We start from the raw sequence: 20,141 nt of genomic DNA on the forward strand, positions 1-20,141 counted from the left end.
TCTCAAGATGAATTTCCATCACAGGAATAAAACCATGCAGGTTTGGATGTTTTATTGTTTTTGATGGTTGCATTTGTTCTTGTACACGTTTATATAAAGAGTTGTCAGAACACTAACTAAAATACAACAGTTTAAATGTAATTGTTGTTGCATAGCAGGGCTACATTTTCCAGTGGAAAAGTTAAAGTTGCATTAATCAGTATTTTGTAACTGAAATTTGAACATTAGCATAAATTTAGTTGCTAATATTCACAGACAAATATCATCCCACTGAGCTTTTCAGCCTTTTTTTAGCTCATTATTTTTAATGGAACATTTCCTATCTGATAAATCCAGGTCCTATCGAATTATTAAGACAATAACATATTTCTGTTTAGATATTTTTGGAGTAATTCTACTCCCCAGTAGAAATAAACCTGATTACTGCAGCTTTAAATTTAAGAAATAATCCTCATATGAAAACATTTGAGCTATCAAATGGTCAAAAAGACAAAATTCACTACGATAGAACATTTTATGTGGATCCACTAGTTTGTAATCATACAAAAAAAAAATCCCATAGCTGTCTTTTTCCTAACACGACAAAACTATTTCAATTACCCCTTTGTGTTATAAATGCTAGCTGTTGTAAACCTACAGTCTATATTATAGGTTTATATTCTGGCTAAAGTGTAGGTGAGTTAAATGATGTGGGACATCGGTGATTCTGTGGCGTCCCTCAGGGCTGGATGGTGATGGACGCCTGGCCGGAGACCTGCCTGAGAGCGGGACAGTCCAGGGTGACGATCACTCTGGTGGAGCCGCTTCTCTGCGGGTTGAAGTACTCGGTCCAGGTCAGAGAGGAGCCTCCCGGGATCAGACTGAAACCAGGAAACATTCCAATGTTACCAATAAACCATAAGCCCCAGAAAATCTAAACAAGGAACCAAACATAGCTGTAAACAAGTCTTTACTACAACATGACCCATCACTTTACGGTTATTGCATACATTCATTTATGTGTCGCTAAAGAAAAGGACATTTTATACGCACGCAACATTTACACCCACATAACAGAACATTTTAAATAATGAATTTCACACTTAGTCTTAGTATTTCATGTTTTTACTCTTTGGGGGTTTTGCAGGAAATGAAATTGTGAATAAAAAGCATCTGTTCCGTAACTTACATAAAAAAATGCTGTTTAAGTTTTGTTGTGTTTGAATATGAAATCAGGAATGCAAGTTATATGAAATATCTGAAGCTATGTGTTTTCTTTCCTATCTTCATTCATTATCCATCTTTCAGTTTGAGAGCAGGACTTGTTGATTTCACGTTCAGATTTTAAAATGCTCTCAAAAACCCCGCTCTCGCACTCAGCCCGCCCCTGCTCCTGCTGAGATCGGTTCCGCTTCTGCTCAAATTTTATACGCTTGCACTCAGATATGTTGTGGCTTGGCCTGAGAGCTCACCTGTAATATTTGGACTTGGTCGCCATGACCCCGGGTCCTTCCATGCGAATGTAGACGTCGTCCAGGCTGAAGGTGAAGGGGTTTGTAAACTGGACCCTCGCCATCATCTCATCACTGACTTTGCCTCCACCGGATACCTGAAGTACACACAGGAACAAAAATAACACAAACAACCGCTTAAAGTGAAATTCGGTCATGCAGGACGTGTACCCCCAAATTGATTTGTGGGGAAACGGATTATTTCAGACCTCAACGCTGATTTTGGGGTTGTGCAGGGTGACCACTTTCATGGTGGTGATGATCTGGCCGGTCTCCTCGACCTTCCCAGTAAAGATGAAGTGAAGGTTTGCCTGTTCCACCAGATGCTTCATGTACTTCTTTGACTTGACGTCCACCAACTCCTTCACAGCTGCAGGAGGTAAAAACACAACGCTGCTCTCTTTTTTCTTATTAAGTGCATGCATCTTTTTCTTTTATAACCACAATATATAAAACCCAAAGCATCTGCAAAACAATTCCAAGATTCCCCGATTTCTGAGGGAGAGGACTCACTACTGTTGGGTTGAATGATCACTGAGGGAGTCTGGAACAGGAACTCAGAGCTGGTGACTCCGGTGTAATACACCATGTTGCCGCTGATGTAGGCGTCTACGGTTCGCTGCTGGTCACTGCGGTTGATGAACTCCAGGCTCAGCTCAAAGTCGTCGCCCATGCTGATCTCCATGGTGGGCAGGACCAGGTCCACGTCGGCCTGGGGAGGGTCCGACTTCTCTCGTTTGCAGCCGTACTCCTCTGCTTTCTCCAGCACGGTCCGCTCCTGTGCACTGCCTGTATTGGATGATTGAAATAAATGTAGAGGGATGAATGAATTCTCTGATCACCATCTGGAAGTTTTAATACTTTCTCCTGACTTGAGAGGGAACTATTCTCATTCCCCCAGTAACGAAAGGATTTGGGCTTTAAGCAGTCAGAATTTGTTGTAAAATGAAGCCAACCAGCATTGGCCCGAGTATTTTGCCTCTTTTCCGAGTGAAAGCTCAGGGTGAAATCGAACCAGAATGAAGCCAACTGGAGCTGATTCCCACACTAAAAATCTGGACTCAGACGGCCGCCTCTTGGGGGCACATGCCGCGTGTGGCTGCAGAGGGCGCTGTTGCTCAGTTAAAGCTACATGGTGTTGCTTTGAGTGTGACTTAGTATATTCATGTTGGTGCCTGTTTTGAAGTTAGATAAAGAGAAAAGGATGGGGTCACCGACCTTCAGGGAACTTGTACTGGTCGGTGATATCGCGACTGGTCATGTCTCCAAGAGCTTTGGTCAACACCATGCGGCCGACGTGAGTCCGGTTCACTTTGACTGGCTCCATGGTCCCGTCTTTCCTCCGGGAGTAAAACACCACGTCGCTGTTGACCTGTAGGGAGAAAAGCACCACAAAACCTCAGACTGACCCCCCCGGCAAAGGGAATTTTACGGCTACAGCGTGAACCTACAGTGTGAAATAACAACTTTCCTAGGCGCTGCAGGCGGGAGCACCAGACTCACCTCGGCAAAGACGAAGGCAGCGTCGAAGGGGAAGCAAATCTGCCCATGTTTGATGGCGTGGACTGAGGCAGGACCACATCTGTACATGCCTGAATGAATCATGGAAGAGGAGTTTAAATACTGATCATCAGTGCACTGTATTTAAAGCCAGCAGATAATTCACATCATCATCATCATCATGTACCATCACTGGTCTCCTGTGGTGTCGCATCCACAACTTGCCAACCTCCAAAGCCAGTAGGGAGATCTGGCCTGGTCATGTAGCACTCATTCCAGCAGTGGTAGTTCCTGACAATCACAAACATTAGTTTACATATTATCAGGAAGTTATATGAATCATTATCTAAACTTGTCATCCTCATAGTTTTACTAGTTCTGGCTAAATGAGGTCATTAAAATCATACAGTTTTCTCTACAGAAGCCTGAAGGTGTCCAGCAAATCTGATTGATTATGTTTTCAATATGGTTCATCCTCTGAGAAGCATGAATGTGCCAGATTAATGTCATTGCCAAATGAAAAGGTCAGGGAGTCACCAAAAACATTCAGGATCATCCTCTGGAGACAAGGAACACAGACCAGAGTCTGAAATGGGGGTTTGGTGCTAAAATGGTAAAGACCACTAAATTAATAAAGGCGCTTCACAGATAATTTGACAATTGTAGCCTCACCATCACCAGGAGAACAAAAATGTCTTAAAAAGTTAAAATGTCAAGGACAACGTGGTACCAGATCGAGTCCCTGGTGCGGTTGCGGTCAATCCTGCCGGTCTCATCCAGGATGATGTCGGTCCTCAGGTTTCCGTCGTTGTCGTGGGCCGAGAAGAAGTTTGTGACGACTCGGGATGGGATGCCCAGACAGCGCAGAACTGGGACACGGGGGCAAAACATTAAACGAAAAGCAAAAGCGGAAAATCAAGAGGTGGTTGATAATTGATTACATTGCCTGGTGTAAGTTTAGTCAGAACAACGTGGCTCCTTTGAACCAACTCATGAAGACGTCTCTGTCTTGAACGTGAGGTCATTTAACTCAGAGGAAGTGGAAAATGTAAAATATCCGTTCAGGGTCTCACAGGTGTTGAAGACGGCGGCGTAGACCCAGCACTGAGCGTAGCAGACGGGCATCTTGCTTCTGGCGTAGCTGATCAGGATTTCTGTGCTGCCGGTCCAGGAGGTGGGCGCCACGCCGTAGGTGTAGTCGCCGTTCCAGTTCCCCACCAACACGCCATCGTCATCACGAGAGTTCAGCTGAGAACGACAAATCAAATAAAACACAGTGGAATGAAGCTATTACAAGTTCCTGCAATTTAGCATAACTTTTTTCCTTTTGACTGAATTATCAAGTCATAAATATAAATTGATTATTACATCATCTCTATCAGTGAGTGGGATAACTGAATTAATCACCCCTTGTGTCTGCAGAGGGCGCTGTTGCTCAGTAAAAGTTACATAGTGTTGCTTTAAACAATGACCATGAATATTCTCTCACCATAGCAGAGGCCTTTCTGGTCACCTTGATGGGGTCTCCCCTGTTGGTGATGGGCATCTCACACCTGTCCATGATGTACAGGCAGGCATCCAGGACTCCATGGTTAAACTAAAGGGAAAGGTTTGAAAATTTAGTGGGTAAAAAAAGTCTTAAAGTCGTTGATCAGTTTGTGTCCAACCTGTCCATAGTTCCAGTTTCTCTCCGAGACATCGTCGTAGGCGCCGTGGTAGATGATCCCCATCTCAGTCATCACAGACTCCTCCCTCTCCCTCTCATCATCCAGGAACACAGCGTCATCTGACAGAAGGTCATGAGGATGTTTGTGAACATCAAGGTGAGATACAAGCAACGGGAAACAAAGTGTTGATGAGGTGAGGCCTAAACCGACCTGCCACCCAGGGGTTGAAGATGATGTAGAGGTCTCGGCTGTCGTCCCGCGTCGTCCTGCGGATGCCGAAGGGTGTCGCCACGGCGACGTACATCTGGTACTTCCCCACAATGCAGTTGGCCATAGGAGTGATGCCCATGGTGACCGAGTTGCCTGACTTGTCTGTGACGCGGCCTTTCCAGGAGCTCTGACGATCCTTAGTGGGGAAGACGGGGATGTAGGTGCCCTTGCTGAACTGAGGGCTGGAGCCTGGGTGTCAGAGCAAAGTTACTGCATGAAGGTAAACGTGAAAAAGCTTTGATCAACACTATATTTCAAGTACATAACAAGTTGCTGCACAAAAAATATATAGGGAAATACAGGATCAAATTAAATTAAATATAACAAGATGCTAAAAAGTGATGAAAAAATAATATTTTAAAAAGTTTTGTTGTGGCAATTCTTAAGAAAACGACTCTCCTCAATAATAAACTGTACACTAGTTAAAAGTTGTTTAATAGCTATGGAATGAAACTAAACTTTTGAAAACTGGTTAAAAAATATTCTATAAATTCGATTTCAAACTTCAGATTAAAACTTCCATGAGGTTAAAAGTTGAATTTATGTACGACTAAGAAATAATTTGATTGATTGATTAAGAAGGAGAGCACGTCACGTCACTCTTTACAGTCCACTGGCCTCACCGATGACAAACTCCACAGCGAACTTGTCGCTCGCGGCGTCGTAGGGACGGTTGAAGGTGACCTTGACCTGGAACTCTTGTCCCCGGCGGACGATGAGATTGTTGGTGTTGAAATACGCGGTGTGGTGTTGAATTGTGTTGCCTTTATCTGGCTCCTTCATCATGTCCACCTCGGTGATGTCGAGAAACTCTGAACACACACAGGCGAGGAGTGAGGGCGGCTTCAAACCATTTTCAAGACTCATTTTTCTCAAGTCTCCCCATTTTCACCCCAGACTTCATGTTGTCCACTTAAAAAAAAATATGCCGAAAAATGTTACTTTGAAGGAAAAAACGGAATTTAATGATTCATTTTCACAGGTGATGAGGATGAGGATGAGTTTAAACTTTTTTAAAATAGGTTATTTCTATACAGCTATACAGATATTTGCCCTGATATCACATCACAGAGGCCAAAACACACCTCTCAGTATCTCTCTTTATCGATATCAATCATTTAAGTTATAAAATATGTACTTTGGTGGAAAAATGTAAGTTTCTGAAAACTGGAAACTTGTTAACGAACAAAAAAACCTCATCGTTTATTCATTTGTTATTTTCTTTCAATTAGATTTTCTGCTATAATTTAATTTACCACATGTGCAATAGACATTGCATAATAATAAATTCCTGTAACATCTGGTTATCTCCCGGTCGCTCTGTCACAATAAAACAGGCGTCGGCATGGCGACGAGCTGCAGGAAGTCAGCGGGATTTATCCTGTTTGGACGTCAATCATGTGCAAAAGTTACTGTAAACTGTGTCACTGCTGGGAAAAGGACTTTATCTCCTCCAGCCAAGATGCACTGTGACATCTGTTCTTCTCTTTTTAAACTTTCTTATGTAGGAAATTTCATCCATTAACACTTGATCTTTTTTCTGAGGGTAAATATACTACAAAGAAAAATGCTATAAGATGTATGAGTACTGCCCCCTTACCGGTCAGAGGTGGAAGTCCTCTCGGGGTTCCGAAGAACTCAAACTCAGGGATGTCTGTGGAGTCAGAGTTGGCGCTGGCCATGGGAACTGAGGTGCGGCCACGGCTCGTCCCCTTGGGACGGGGCCCAGAGGGTGGAGGGGGGGCTTCGGACGGAACTGCGGTGGCACCTTGATCAGACATGGTGGCGATAGTTCAGGGCGGATGATCCCTCTCAGGACTGGAAGAGGAGAAAGGACAACGTTTCCTTATTGTTTCTCACATATTTATTAGAAAAACGTAGATTCCGTGGGGTTACACACACCCCTTGCCTCTGATGTCATGTCTGAAATGTGCTTGTACTGTAGTTTGTGTCTTTGTAGTTTGTGTGTGCAGTTTCTAAAGAATTCCAATCATGCTCCACTCATCTCTGCAGGAGGTGTTTTCATGCTCATCTGCTTCACATCTGTGGAACAAGTGGAAACGTGTGTGTGTGTGTGTGTGTGTGTGTGTGTGTGTGTGTGTCTGAGACCACTTTTATTCATGAAAGAAGGGTTTTCAAAATGGGAAAGCCATTAAAGTAAAGTGAATAAAAATGTAACTAGTCTATGAATGATGAAATTTCCAATATGCTTTGAGAAGTACAAAGAGCCGTTTCAAAGACGTTTATGTAACATGTGTTTCCATGTGTGTTAACATGTGTGTTTGTGTGTTGGGCTGCACATGAGTTCTACAGTCACTGCTCCTCCTGTGAGACGCTGGTAAAGAAAGTGTTCATGCTTTATTTTCACTTCACAAATATTGTCTCGTGACTTCGTGGTCGCGGAGAGAGGAAGATCAGTTTCAACACAGACCATTAATCACGTCTATTAAAAGACAAAGCTCAGCCTCACAGGGTTTTGTTTAGTGGGATGTCATCTTATTAGGAAGTTACGTCATGTTACATCTTCCTATTTATCACATTTTACGTGTAAAGTTTTCAAATGAGCACAAAATTGAACTCAAGCGTTTTGAAAGTGAACTGGGACACCAATAACATACACTGTAAAAAAATCACATTGTGGGAGTACTGATGGTAGCAATAACTTGAGCTGTACTACTGTTAACCACAGTCCCAGTGGTAGTACAAACTGTATTGTGGTTGTTGAATTTTCACACTACTCACGTGTGTCACAGAAATGTCAAAGTGTTGGATGTAACTAAAATAAATTGCTACTTTTCTTGAGTATTTCTGTTTTCTTGCTACTTCAATTCCCCTTTATTTCAGAGGCAAATATTATACTTGCACTCAACTGCATTTATATGAAAGTTTTAGTTCCTATGAAAGTAGATTTAGATTTTTTTTTTACATATAAAAGTATAATAATGTCAAAGAATATGAGACATTGTTATTGATCAAACCCAGCAACATAAAATTGTGACTTTTTTGAACGGGCTACAACAAAGTAGTGTTCATAGGACCTAATGTTACTATGGAAACATTTGCATTTATTTAAACTAACAAAGTCCGTCTCTCTTCGTCTGCTCAGTTGTCGCTGTGCTGAGCTGCAGAGAAAACACACGTCAGCAAATCTCTGCTGGTGTTGAAGGTGAAAACAGAGCGTTCACTGTGTTGAATGACTCATGGAGCCAAACGTCGGCCCAAACTTCCCTCCTCGTCCAGCACTCGCCCACATTACGTAACACGGAGCCTTTCCACTCCTCGGGCAGGTGTTTGTAGCATCTCGTGAAAACAGATGTTTGTGTGTTTAATGGTTAAATCAGTCTTACCACATGCTTACATCATTGTAACGACGGCCCGTTTTAGACGGACCCCGTGTGGGCTGAAGGGGGTTGATGTCATTTTTAGCTAAATGAGTCAGAGTGAGAACACTGAGGGTCTTTGTTTGTGTTGATTTTGATGTGTTCACACCCAGAACTGAGTCCGACTCGAACAGTTTGTTTTATAACCACAGTGGCCAGGTAGTTTTTATTCATTCATATTTGTTGTTTTTCACCTTTATAGACTCTGTTAATGATTTTGGTGGAAATAAATTGTTTCTCTCATACGACTCCCACTGAAATTCTGCTATTTGCACTTCCCTTACTGTTGTGGTGGATTAACATGGCTATAACCAATTGTTATTTTTATTAACTGCTTTTCTATTGTATTCCATTAAATGCCCTCAAACACCAAAGTTCTTGTTTGATCCAACAATATCTATAGTCAGTTTGCTATAAAACGGTCAAAGTAAAAAATTTTTAAAAAAGGCTGTCAAAATCTCACATTTGAGTAGCAGGGAACTTCTGCATTTTAACTTAGAAAACCACTAATCGTTGTTTGATTATCAAAAATGTTGAAATTGTTGGTTTGTGATTTTCTGTCTGTAATTGTCTCATCTCAAAATATTCAAATAACTTAGAAGTACAAGTACAGATAAATAAGGAATGAAACTTCTATCCCATTGTACACAACAGAGCATTAAATAATCTACAGTGTGGATTATTGTTACTGATGCATTAGCAGGACAGCAGCAGTTTCATGTTGTAGCTGTGAACCCTGATCTTTTTTTAATGTTATATTATATAAAAGTAACTTGTACATGGGAAGCTCACGAGTACAAAGTTTCCAAGAAAAGAAAAAAGAAAATTTTTAAGAGTACAAGTATATGTTCAAGTAACATAAAATAGAAATACTTAAGTACAAGTACAACCAAATTCTAATTCAAGTTCTTTTCTATTCGTTAGACACTTCCGTGAAATATATGCACGGATGTGTTTTCTAACACGACTCTGGCAAATGCTGACACAGAAGAAACAGATTTAGCAGCAGAACGGAGCTTTTCAGTGCAGCAAAAAATTAAATCTGTTTGTTTCAAGCGTTGCACAAGAGCTGCAAAACATTTTAAACGACTCTCAGATGTATCAGCTAATTAATTTGCAATCGTCACATCTGGAAGATATAAAGAAGATGAAGTTACTGAACTTGTGAGGAATTTTGCTGCAATAAAAGCCGATGCATTAAAGCAGAAGTTTTACTTACGTGAGAGATGTTTGCGTCTGTTTCAACGCAGCGTTGGACTCAGAGGAAGCTGGAGAGAGGAGCTGCTGCTGGCTGGAGTCAGTCTGCTGCTGCTTCTCCGACCGGGAGTCCTCTGCTTCTGCTTATATACCCTGCAGTGTGTGTGTGTGTGTGTGTGTGTGTGTGTGTGTGTGTGTGTGTGTGTGTGTGTGTGTGTGTGTTTAAGACCTCTGCAGGGAAATAGTGTTGTCGTGGTCAGTCCAACTTGGGAGCAGGATGTGGAATCTACCATCTTGGCACAAACCACAGCTGGATGAGGCTCGGACAGAAAGTCATGGACCACAGCTGTCACATGGGACACACACACTTAATATGATTAAATGATTGCTTTCAACTTATGAAATCGATTTTTCAGATTTGTTTTAGTCACAACCACTGGATGAATTGCAATTAAAGTTCACAGATGTTCATGTTCTCCTCGAAATGAATCACAGGGACATCCAGAACATTGTGGGGTCAATCCCAGCTGACATTAAGGTGCAAGTACATCCTGGTGAACCCTGTGTTGTTATCCGAGTCCATCACAGGGTTAACAACCAGGATTATACCTACAGGCAATTTACACACGAGAAGAGCACCAGGAGCATTGCTATAGGTTGGCAAAGCAATTGCCAAGTTGAGAGGCGTCGCCCCCCACCAAGAATGGCTCCAAACCCCTTTAAATTCTATGGTTGGCAACAACAGCATCGACCAAAACTCCCGACACCGCCATGTGCCACTGACACTTTCAGTTGAAGATGAAAGTGTCACCCTTGCTTTTCGACTTTTCAAGTTAAAATCCTCATTATTTAAAACGGAGTCTGACATTGAGTTTGGTTTCGACTGAAGAAAGAACAGTTGTCTGTAAACTTGTGTAACATGTGAAATGTGTTAATTTAGTTTTGCTGATTCTTCATATTTATCTTGCACCTAATTCTGCAGCTGCATTGTTTGTTCACAGCCGGAGCTCCGACTGATTCTATTTCTAGATGTTTGTTTATTCTTTAGTTCTGCTCATTTTTTAGTGTTTTAATTCCGTCTCTTTGGTCACAGGTGTGTTCGGCGTCCGATCACCTCTGACGGTGATGTGGTTTGTCGGGACTCGTGTGGTTTATCAGAAGTGTTGCTTTTGGTTTGTGTTATCGTCAGGACACACCCAGTGTGTGTCGGGCTCCGATCAGTGAACCACCGTTTGTCCTCTCTTCTTCTCCTCTGTGTGTATTTATGGTTTTGGACTTAATTCTAGATCAAAAGCCAATTATGCAACAAATTAAACTTTCACTCCAGAACTAAAATGAATTGATTGGGGGAAAGATCATTATTTGAGTTGTAGTGACCCAATACTTCTTTTACTTTTACTGTTAGTAGTTTAGTTTAGTTCACACAACATAGAGTAGATACATAGTATAAGTATGTGTGGTATGTGGTATAGAAACCAGTAATACCATAAAAAAACTACACCCAAAAATATATAGGTTATATATTAGTATCAAAGACAAAATATGTTATTAGTATAAAATGTATATATTTGTACAGAAAAAATACAGAGAGGGAAGAATAAATGCAATTTTTACATTATGAACTAGACATAGTCGTGTTAATCCATCCAGTCATTTCTGTGTAATCCTACTAACTAGCAGCACACAGACAAACAAATGGATAGAGGTGAAGCATAACCTCCTTGGTGGAGGATATGAAGCAGGAAAGATCACGGTTTGAGTTAGAGTATCTTTTACTTTGAGTGTTAGTTGTACTTTTTACCACAACCACTGATACGCCTCTTACTTACTGAAACCACTTTCTACAGTCACTCTAGCTTGTACACTTCTTTTCCATATTGGCACTGACACTGTGTTGAAGCATATTAAAGAGCAACCACACCGGGCAGAAGATTTCCTTTCTTACTCATTTCATTTCAGGCCGCCAAGATTTTCCATCAAACATAAATACAGTTTAATTCCCCTTTAAAGGCCGAGAGGATGTGCACTCCACGAGCACTTATCGTCCTGATTGACCAGCTCACATCAGGAGCAACGAATCAGCCAATGCAAATGTGTATGTTGTATAAAGTATATGGATTCAGAGCAGTTGTGGTTCAGATGTCACACAGCCTCATGTTTGGAGGGAGGAGCTGCTGCCACTCCTGCTGCAGGGAGTCCAAAGTGAAAAGTGCCTCATTTGACATTTACAAAAAGCAGCACATATGAGCAAAGGCAATCGTCGTGGTAAAACTCACCAAACACTGAACAGACCTCAATAACGGCACCAGATCAATACAGCTGATTCACTCCTTTCCATAAACAGGGTTTGTTTTTGATCAACCCTGAAGGAAAGGGTGAATCATGAATGATGTGATCCAATGCGTGTTCATGGTCCTGGGCTGGACATGAGAACGGGTTGTACCGTGTAACGCAGCCAGGGACGCCACTCGGCCAAGGTGCGGCGACAGCAGGCGGCTCCGACCACATGTTGACGGGTTCTGGCTCCTCACACAATGCGACGACTGTTGGAAAACAAATGCATCTCTATTACAGCCGCAGAGCTCATCAATCACCGGCTGCTCCGCTTTGGTGTCGTTTTAGCATTTACCCATTTACACGTACACCCAAAAAAATACCACAAAACCAAAACTGAACCAACAACAATTACAGACGTCAACTTTTCACAGAAATAAAGTAAAGTGAATGGTTACGAAACCACACTTAAATCTGTACAAAGGGGAGGATCCAGGAACATTTGAATCCCTTTCCTTAACATTGTGAAATGGGACATTTCTTTAATTAATTTTATTTTGGTTGGCTGATTGCACCATTTGAGTTTTGAAGTGAAACACTAAATAACTTAAGCAACGTACAGTTTGGATTCGGATGCTCAGATAAACATTGAACCTCATTTGACGCCACTTAGTTTCAGTTTATATGAAGAGTTTTCCACTTTGTTAAGAGCTGTATTTAAAATGTACACTCACACACACACAAAATGGACCTCAGTCTGCTGTTTCTTCACATTGTGCTTCTAACCACAAGTTTAAATTAGCTTGCATCACTTGGCCTGTGGGGAAAGGAAACAGAAGTGCCACACATTCACCACAGGACAGCGTAGTGAGCTCTGCAGCGCTCATCATGAAGCCTGCACGTGTTCCAGAATGCAAACACTTGTTCTACATGTAAAACATGCGCATACGTGAATAAATACCTGCAACCGTGTGCAGCATGCGAGTGTGCGTGTAGGCACCAGTGTGTGGTCAGTGTGTGTTTTGCAAACATGTTCCAACTGTGTCACAAAAGCTCACCGTGCCACCTCTACACTTCCTGTCATCTCACAGACGTTGGGAAACCACAGCTGGGTCACATGATGTGGCGAGTCTTCCACTTTCCGTCTCCGGGTTTGTGCAGCACGAATCTTCGCTTTGAATGAAAGTAGCATCGGGGTGTTTCTCTTCTCTGTTGCAATGACGCCGAAGAAGTTCTTTCTGTGAAAAGACACACAGGAACCAAAAAGAGGAAGAGGAAGAGCAAGAGGAAGAGAGGGGACGGCGAGGTGATGGATACCGCAGATGAGAACTGCAGTCTAATCGCTGTGCCGAATGGTGGTGAGTCTATTTGTTGAGCTCTTCTTTATCTATTTAGTTCTGACATAAATTTGTTACGAAGACTACAGCAAGGATCTAATCGTATGTTGAGGTATTTACAAGACATGTATCTGCTTCTTGAGGTAAAACAATTAAGAAAAATAAGTATGAATTCAGGTTCAATGACTGATTATGTTCCATTTGTCTCTTCTGTGTCTTCCAGCTTATCCGGTGCACTGCACTGAGGAAGTCCTTCTCCCCTTCTTCTCAGATGAGAGTCTGCCGGCTGCCATGGCCTCACACCTGCCTCCAGCTCTCCCAGAACTTAGACTGGTCCTGCTGGGCAGGAAAGGAGCGGGGAAGAGCGCGGCGGGCAACACCGTCCTGGGAGGAGTGGGAGGCTTTGAGAGCGGGAGGCCCACGGAGGAGTGTGTGAAAAGTCGAGCAGATGTGGCGGGGAGGAGAGTCACGGTGGTGGACACCCCTGGGTGGGAGTGGTACTACCCTCTCAACAGTACCCCCAACTGGGTGAGGAGGGAAACCCTGCGGAGCGTGTCGCTGTGTCCTCCTGGACCCCACGCTGTGCTCCTGGTGGTTCGGTCCTGTGCCTCAGTGACTGACGCCTACATCCAGGAGATGGAGGAGCACCTGGAGCCTCTGGGAAGTGGAGTTTGGGATCACACCATGCTGCTGTTCACCAGGGGAGACGAACTGGGCCTGACCACCATGGAGCAACGGATCGTGACGAGCGGACCGGCGCTTCAGAGGCTCCTCCAGAAGTGTGGGAACAGATATCATGTCGTGAACAATCTGAGGAAAGCTGATGGGACGCAGCAGGTTCAAGAGCTGATAAGGAAGCTGGAGCAGATGGTGGAGGAGAAGAAAGACGGGAACAGTCATCTGGAGATGGATAGTTCGGTTCTGTTGGGTTTGGAAGCAGACGGGAAGAGGAGAGCCAGAGAGAGGAGGAAGAAGCAGAGGCAGATGGAGGCACAGATGCAGAGAGGAACCATCAAAGCTGCTCTGATGAGTGAGTTCTTCAGTCTGATTCATTCATAAAACAGCATTTTATTTCATGATTAGGCTCAGAAAGTATTCGGTGCCACGTGGTTTGATACAGATTGTCAAAAACATGTATATGCAAAAATGTAATCAACATTTTAACAGTAATCAAATGGATGATTTGAAAGAACATTTTTTTAAAGCCTCATTTAGCCTCATAACTTTACATTTCCTGTGTGGTTGAATTTCATTTATTTCATCAAACATGTGCAACTATTTTAAAAAGCCCAGCTAGATATATTTTATCAGGAGGTGGTGGTGACCAAAATGGGGATAAAAGGAGGACGACTATTGCACATGAGCTGAAACAATTTTGTGAACTGATATATTAGTATAGTAGGCTATAGTAGATGTATATTGGCAGAGTATAGTTTCACTGGAAATCTTTTGTTTCCTTCACTTTGCTCCTGGCAGGTGATGGTCCTCAGGGTTCCGAGCTTGACGCTCATCACTCTTTCTCCAAAGCTCCCAGACGTTTACAAGAGGTCAGGCTGGTTCTCCTGGGGGAGCGTGAAACCGGAAAGAGTTCTGCTGGGAATACTATCCTCGGCCAAACAGGCTTCTTCCAAGCAGGGGGGGTAACAGAGGAGTGCAGCCGTCGACAAGCAGAGGTGGCCAAGCGGCTAGTGACGGTGGTGGACACACCGGGCTGGGAGGCCGGTGTGGCGGGGGCGACGCCGGAGAGGATGAGGAGGGAAATCATCAATGGCGTGGCGTTGTGTCCGCCGGGGCCCCACGCACTCCTGCTGACGCTGAGAGTGGACACACTGGTGAGTGCGGGACATGTGAGGGAACACCTGGAGCTGCTGGGCGAGGGCGTATGGAGACACACAATCCTGCTGTTCACCCACGGCGATCAGCTCCGACAGGGGGTGGATTTTGAGCAGCACATCCAGGGTGGGGGCAGGGACCTGCAGTGGCTGATGGAGAAATGCAGGGGCAGGTACCATGTCATCAGCAGTGCAGACGGAGGAAGTGGAGGCTCCACTACGGTGACAGAGCTCCTGGAGAAAGTGGAAAAGATGGCGACAATGAACAGGTGCGAGGCTTTCTCAAGTCTGGTTCAGGACGTCAGAGACCTGAGTCGTCAAAGGAACGAAAAGTTCAACCAGCGCCTGAAGGAGATGGGAGATAAGATGCTTCGTCAGGAGCTGGAGCTGAAGAACGTGAGGGAGAGGGAGATGAAGAGCATCAGGTGGTTCTTTGATTGGAAGAGGAAGGTGAAATCGCCCGGGAAGGCCAACGTTCAAAGGGAAGAGGAGGAGGAGGAGGAGGAGGACAGGAGGATGGGTGAAAGGAAGCAGGACTTCGGAGAGCTGGAGGAGAGGATGCGATGGCTGACGGAGGATAAAGAGAGAGAAGTACAGGATCTGAGCGTAGAAAATGAGAGAAACCGCGTCGCGCTGAACCAAAGTGGACGAGAGAGAGACGAGGCGATGCTTAACCTGGAGCGGAAAGAGATAGAGGTCGAGGAGCTGAGAGAAAGAATCGACGAGCAGCAAGCGAAGTTGCTTGACCTTGAACGTGCCGGTGTGGATAATGAACAAGAGAGAAAGAGGAGGGAGGACACCATTAGAGCGAAGGAGCAAGAGTGGAGAAAGAAACTGGAGGAAACTGTGGAGCGGCACAAGAGAGAAGAAGCAGAGTGGACGGAACAAGTCGAATCTTTCAAAGCAGAAATGGACGAGACAAAACAACACTGTGACAATGTTCTCGAGAGAAAAGAGAGGGAGGTGACAAAGCTGGAAGAGAAACTAAAAAGAGAGATGGAAGTAAAACTGTTTGAAAGAGATAAAGAGGAGGAGGCACTGAGGAAGAAAGCTGCAGAGGAAAAACGGTTCACCCTCGATGCAGCAACACTGCAGCATCAGGAGATGACGAGGAAAATCAGTGAATTAGAAGTTAAACACCAAGAACAAATTCATCAGAGTGTGAAAGAAAAGGCAGATGATATGGAAAAGGTCAGAGAACAGCATGCAAATGAAATAAGAGACATGAATGAAGAAACCCGCAGAGAAATCGAAAATCTGAAAAAGCATTTTGCAAAAGAAAATGAGGAACATGTGAAAGCAAAAAAGCAGGAGATAGAAGAGCTGGAACAGAAGTATCACAAACAAATAAGAGAAAAACTGCGAGAAAATGAAAAAGAGAGAGAAACGATTACTTTAAATCACAAGAAAGACGTGACGCAAAAGATTCAAGAGAAAGACAAAGAAATGGAAGCTTTAAAACGGCAGCATCAGGAAGAAATTAACGACATGAGAAAACTAATGGAGGCGACGAGGGCAGAACAACAGAGAGAGATAGATAGAAAAGTGAAAGAAAAAGAGGAGGATGTAGAAAGAGTGCAACAGCAGTGCGAGGAAAAACTAAGAGACATGGAGGAAGAAAGAAAAAGAGAAAATGAAGAGCAGAGAGAAAAGTTTGCAAAAGAAAGTGGGAAACAAATGCAGGAGAGAGAAAGGCAGATCAGAGAGTTACAACTAAAGTTTTCTGCCCAAATAGAAGAGAGGGAAATAATGAATCAAGAAAATGAAAAGTGCCTTTTAGAAAAATTGCAAGAGAGAGACGAGTTAAAACGACAACACTTGAGCCAAGTCGAAGAAAAGGTGCGAGAGAGTGAAAAGGAAAAAGAGAGATTCGAGAAAGAGATGGAGAAAAGGGTGGAAGAAAAAGAAAAGGAGATTGAAGAGACGAAACTGAATGTAGGGGAACTCAAGACTAAGCTGCAACAAGAGAAAGAGAAAGAAATAGATTATTTAAATTACAAGAAAGAGATAGAACAAGGAATGAGAGAAAAAGAGAAAGAAATTGAGGCAATGGAACTGAATGTTAATGAAATGAAGGAGAAACTGCAGCAAAGGCAGGAGAAAGAAACAAGTTACAAGAAAGAACTGGAGGAAAGACTTGAAGAAAAAGACAGAGAAATAGAAGAGATGAGAGAACATTCAAAACGAAAAGAAGAAAAGAGAGAGAGGGTTCAGTTGAATCAAAAGAGACTGACGATGCAAAAACTGGAAGAAAATGAACGAGTGATAGAAAAGTTGAACGAGCACATAAAGGACATCGAAGAAATCGTGCAAAGAAAAGACGAAGAGAGTGTGAAGATGATTCTAAACCAACAGGAAGAGGCAGAGCAGCGACTGCAGGACAGAGGGAGACGGACGGAGGAGATGAAACTACAGCTTTTAAATGAAATGGAGAGAAAGTTAAAAGAGAAGGAGACAGAGATTGAAAGCATGAGACAGGAGGCAGACTCAAGGGAGACGAGATGGAGGGAGGACCAGGAGACGAGGGAGAATGAGATGAAGAAGCTGATGGAGATCCTCGAGAAGAAGACAGAGGAAATAACAGAAACACAGAGTCTTCTTGCACAGAGACACAGGGAGGTGGACGAGGTGTTGGAGAAGCTGCAGGAGAAAGAGGAGGCACTCGAGCGGTTGAGGCAAAAGGATGGAGGCAACGAGAAGGAGATCGTCCAGCTGAAGCTCACGATCGAGCAAACGAAGTCAGAGCTGAAGAATCTCACAGACAAGATGGAGAAGGAGATGATGAGCTTGATTCAGGAATATGAAAAGGAGATCGCAAGAAGAGACGAGAACGTAGAATCGATATCCAAGGACAAGGACGAGGCTGTGGCTCGTCTGGAGGAAGAAAGCCAGCGAAGCGTTGTGGCCGTCACAGAGAAATACGAGGAGCTGCAGGAGCAAAGCGAGAAGATGAGAAAGGAGGCGGACAATTTCAAATTTAAGTATGAGGAGCTGAGGAGGGAGAAGGAAGAAGAGGTTAGGAAACATCAGAGGGGATACGAGGAAATCCAAAGCATTCTTAAAGAGAGAGATCTGGAGGTCAGGGCGTTAACTGACGCAAGTGAGAAGCTGGAGACGGAGAGGGAGCTGAGAGAGCATTTTGAGAGACAGATGATGGAGAGAGAAAGTGAGTGGAGAAAGAAGGAAGAGGAGATGGAAGAGAAATTGCTGAAAAGGGAAAGGGAGGTCGAGGAAAGGGAAGAGGACACGAGGAGAAATGAGGAAGAGTTGAGCAAGAGACGACTTGGATTGGGTGCGAAAGAGGGAGAGCTTGAGCAAGGGCTTCGAAAACTGGAAGTGAATCTTGTGATGCAACGAAAAGAGCGTAATCAATACGAGCAAGGACTGAAACTGAGAACTGAGACTATCGAGAGAAAGGAACGGGAGATAGAAAGTTTGCTACGAGCTCTGGAAGTCAAACAGCAAGAGCTGAGCAGCCACGGTCAAGATCTTCAGAAGAACGTAAAGCGTCTTAAAGACCAAGGGAAGGAGCTGAAAGACAGAGAGCACTATCTAAACAATGAGGAGCGGGAGTTGCTCAATTGGAAGTCTGAGCTGCAGAAGCAAAACGAGCACGTTGACTCTACAACTCAGCAGCTGTCCGAGATGGGCAGAGATTTGGCTTTGCTGAAAGACGAGCTGCACAAAAAAGAGAAGAATCTAAAGACGGCGCTTAAAAAATGGAGCAAGTGGGAAGCAGACCTTGAAGCGCGAGAGGCGGAGTTGCACGAAAGAAACTTAGAGGGCGGTCAAGGTCCGGATGCTGCGGTCGAGAGTTCGGAGAACAACGTCTTTGTGATGTGCCGAGAGGTCAGCGAGCGAAGGGCAAAGGGCAGAGCGGCGGTTCAAGGAGAGAGCACAAAGGAAAGGGAGGATCAGACAACGAAAACAGCACAGTCAGCTGCAGAGAGCAATAACTGTCACCATGAAACACTAGAAGAGATAGAGATGGGAGAGGAAAAGGAAGGGATGAGAGGAAGGGGAGGAGAGATGGAAGAGGAAAAAGGCCTGGAAAGGAAACAGGTCGTTCAGGGTCAGAGGTTATCTAGTCACAACAGCACAGCCTCTCCTGGGTTGCATCTGAGGGTGCTGGTGCTGGGGGAGTCCTGGTCGTCACGCTGCCCAGCTGGAGTCACCATCCTGGGTGGAGAAGTGCCCAAACCAGACGGATCCACCTTCAGGTCTTGGAGAGGTCAGACAGCCGGGAGACGCCTTGCTGTGGCAGAGCCGCTGGGTTTGAGGTGGCGGGACGGATCGGACCCAACAGACCTAAAGAAAAGCCTCCTGGACGGCGTTTCCTGGTGTCACCCGGGACCTCACGTCGTCCTCCTGCTCATGCCCGTCTTCTTGGCCTGCACGAGGAAGTACAGGAGAGCTGTGGAGGAGGACATGGGTTTGCTCGGGGAAGGGATCTGGCAGCGCACCCTGGTGGTGTTCACGTGGGGGGAAACTTTAGGGGTGAGCGCAGAGCAGCACATCCTGAGGAGCGGGGAGCTGACGGGGCTCGTGGAGAAATGTGGCGGCAGGTTTCACGTGCTGACCAGCAAGAGAACAAACCCTGAGACTGAGGGACTGTTTGAGAAGATGGAGGATATAGTGGCTTCGAACAGCAGGGGGCAGTGTTTGGTGTAGAACTGTAACAAAACTTAATTAATTTATCACGTAAACACAAATTCAAGTTGATATGTCTTCTAAGAAATAAAAAATATAAAAATACTTTTACTGGTTTTATTTTAATTTGGGGAAGACACACAATAAAGGTTTGGGTGGGAATCGAACCTGCGGCCGCTACAGGCCTCCATCTAAAGTGTAAACCCCACAGTGTAAGAACTTCACATTGCAAATAAAATGTATGTAAAGTAAAAGTACACAGTTATCTCTTAAAAGGACACAATCTCTTGCTAGGTTTGTTGAAGTATTGGACACTTCTACCTGTTTTGCCATCAAACATAAATAAAACTAGAATCTATAGAGTGCAGACGTGTGCTGAGGCCCAACTGTCCCCACATTTAAATTCACTAGATCCAGATTTTTATTTGTATCTGCACCAAATTCCACAAACTCATAAAATTCTGTCCCCTAAATATGCCTGATTATTTTCATCAAGATCCATGAATTATTCTATAAGAAACCAATGAAAATGTTGGAAAATATC

The 20,141-nt window shown here is 44.0% G+C and overlaps 2 protein-coding genes across 2 annotated transcripts; one reads left to right on the forward strand and one right to left on the reverse strand.

The window, feature by feature from the left end:
- Window positions 1-37: 37 nt before the first annotated feature.
- f13a1b (coagulation factor XIII, A1 polypeptide b) lies at window positions 38-9,675 on the reverse strand. The gene is made up of 15 exons (XM_035148751.2): window positions 9,527-9,675; window positions 6,528-6,745; window positions 5,551-5,739; window positions 4,868-5,116; window positions 4,658-4,776; window positions 4,480-4,587; window positions 4,064-4,238; window positions 3,721-3,859; window positions 3,178-3,281; window positions 2,994-3,082; window positions 2,709-2,862; window positions 2,004-2,279; window positions 1,700-1,860; window positions 1,452-1,588; window positions 38-860 (listed from the first exon to the last, which is right to left on the reverse strand). The coding sequence occupies exons 2-15, from the start codon at window positions 6,706-6,708 to the stop codon at window positions 719-721; spliced, it is 2,223 nt and encodes a 740-aa protein (XP_035004642.2). The 5' UTR covers window positions 6,709-6,745; window positions 9,527-9,675; the 3' UTR covers window positions 38-718.
- A 3,404-nt stretch (window positions 9,676-13,079) lies between these two features.
- On the forward strand, window positions 13,080-19,821 carry si:dkey-185m8.2 (trichohyalin). Its single transcript, XM_035148747.2, has 3 exons — window positions 13,080-13,136; window positions 13,339-14,145; window positions 14,592-19,821. The coding sequence occupies exons 1-3, from the start codon at window positions 13,088-13,090 to the stop codon at window positions 19,616-19,618; spliced, it is 5,883 nt and encodes a 1,960-aa protein (XP_035004638.2). The 5' UTR covers window positions 13,080-13,087; the 3' UTR covers window positions 19,619-19,821.
- Window positions 19,822-20,141: the final 320 nt, after the last annotated feature.

This window comes from Hippoglossus stenolepis, chromosome 23 (genome assembly GCF_022539355.2).
Source record: "Hippoglossus stenolepis isolate QCI-W04-F060 chromosome 23, HSTE1.2, whole genome shotgun sequence".
Lineage (NCBI taxonomy): Eukaryota > Metazoa > Chordata > Actinopteri > Pleuronectiformes > Pleuronectidae > Hippoglossus > Hippoglossus stenolepis.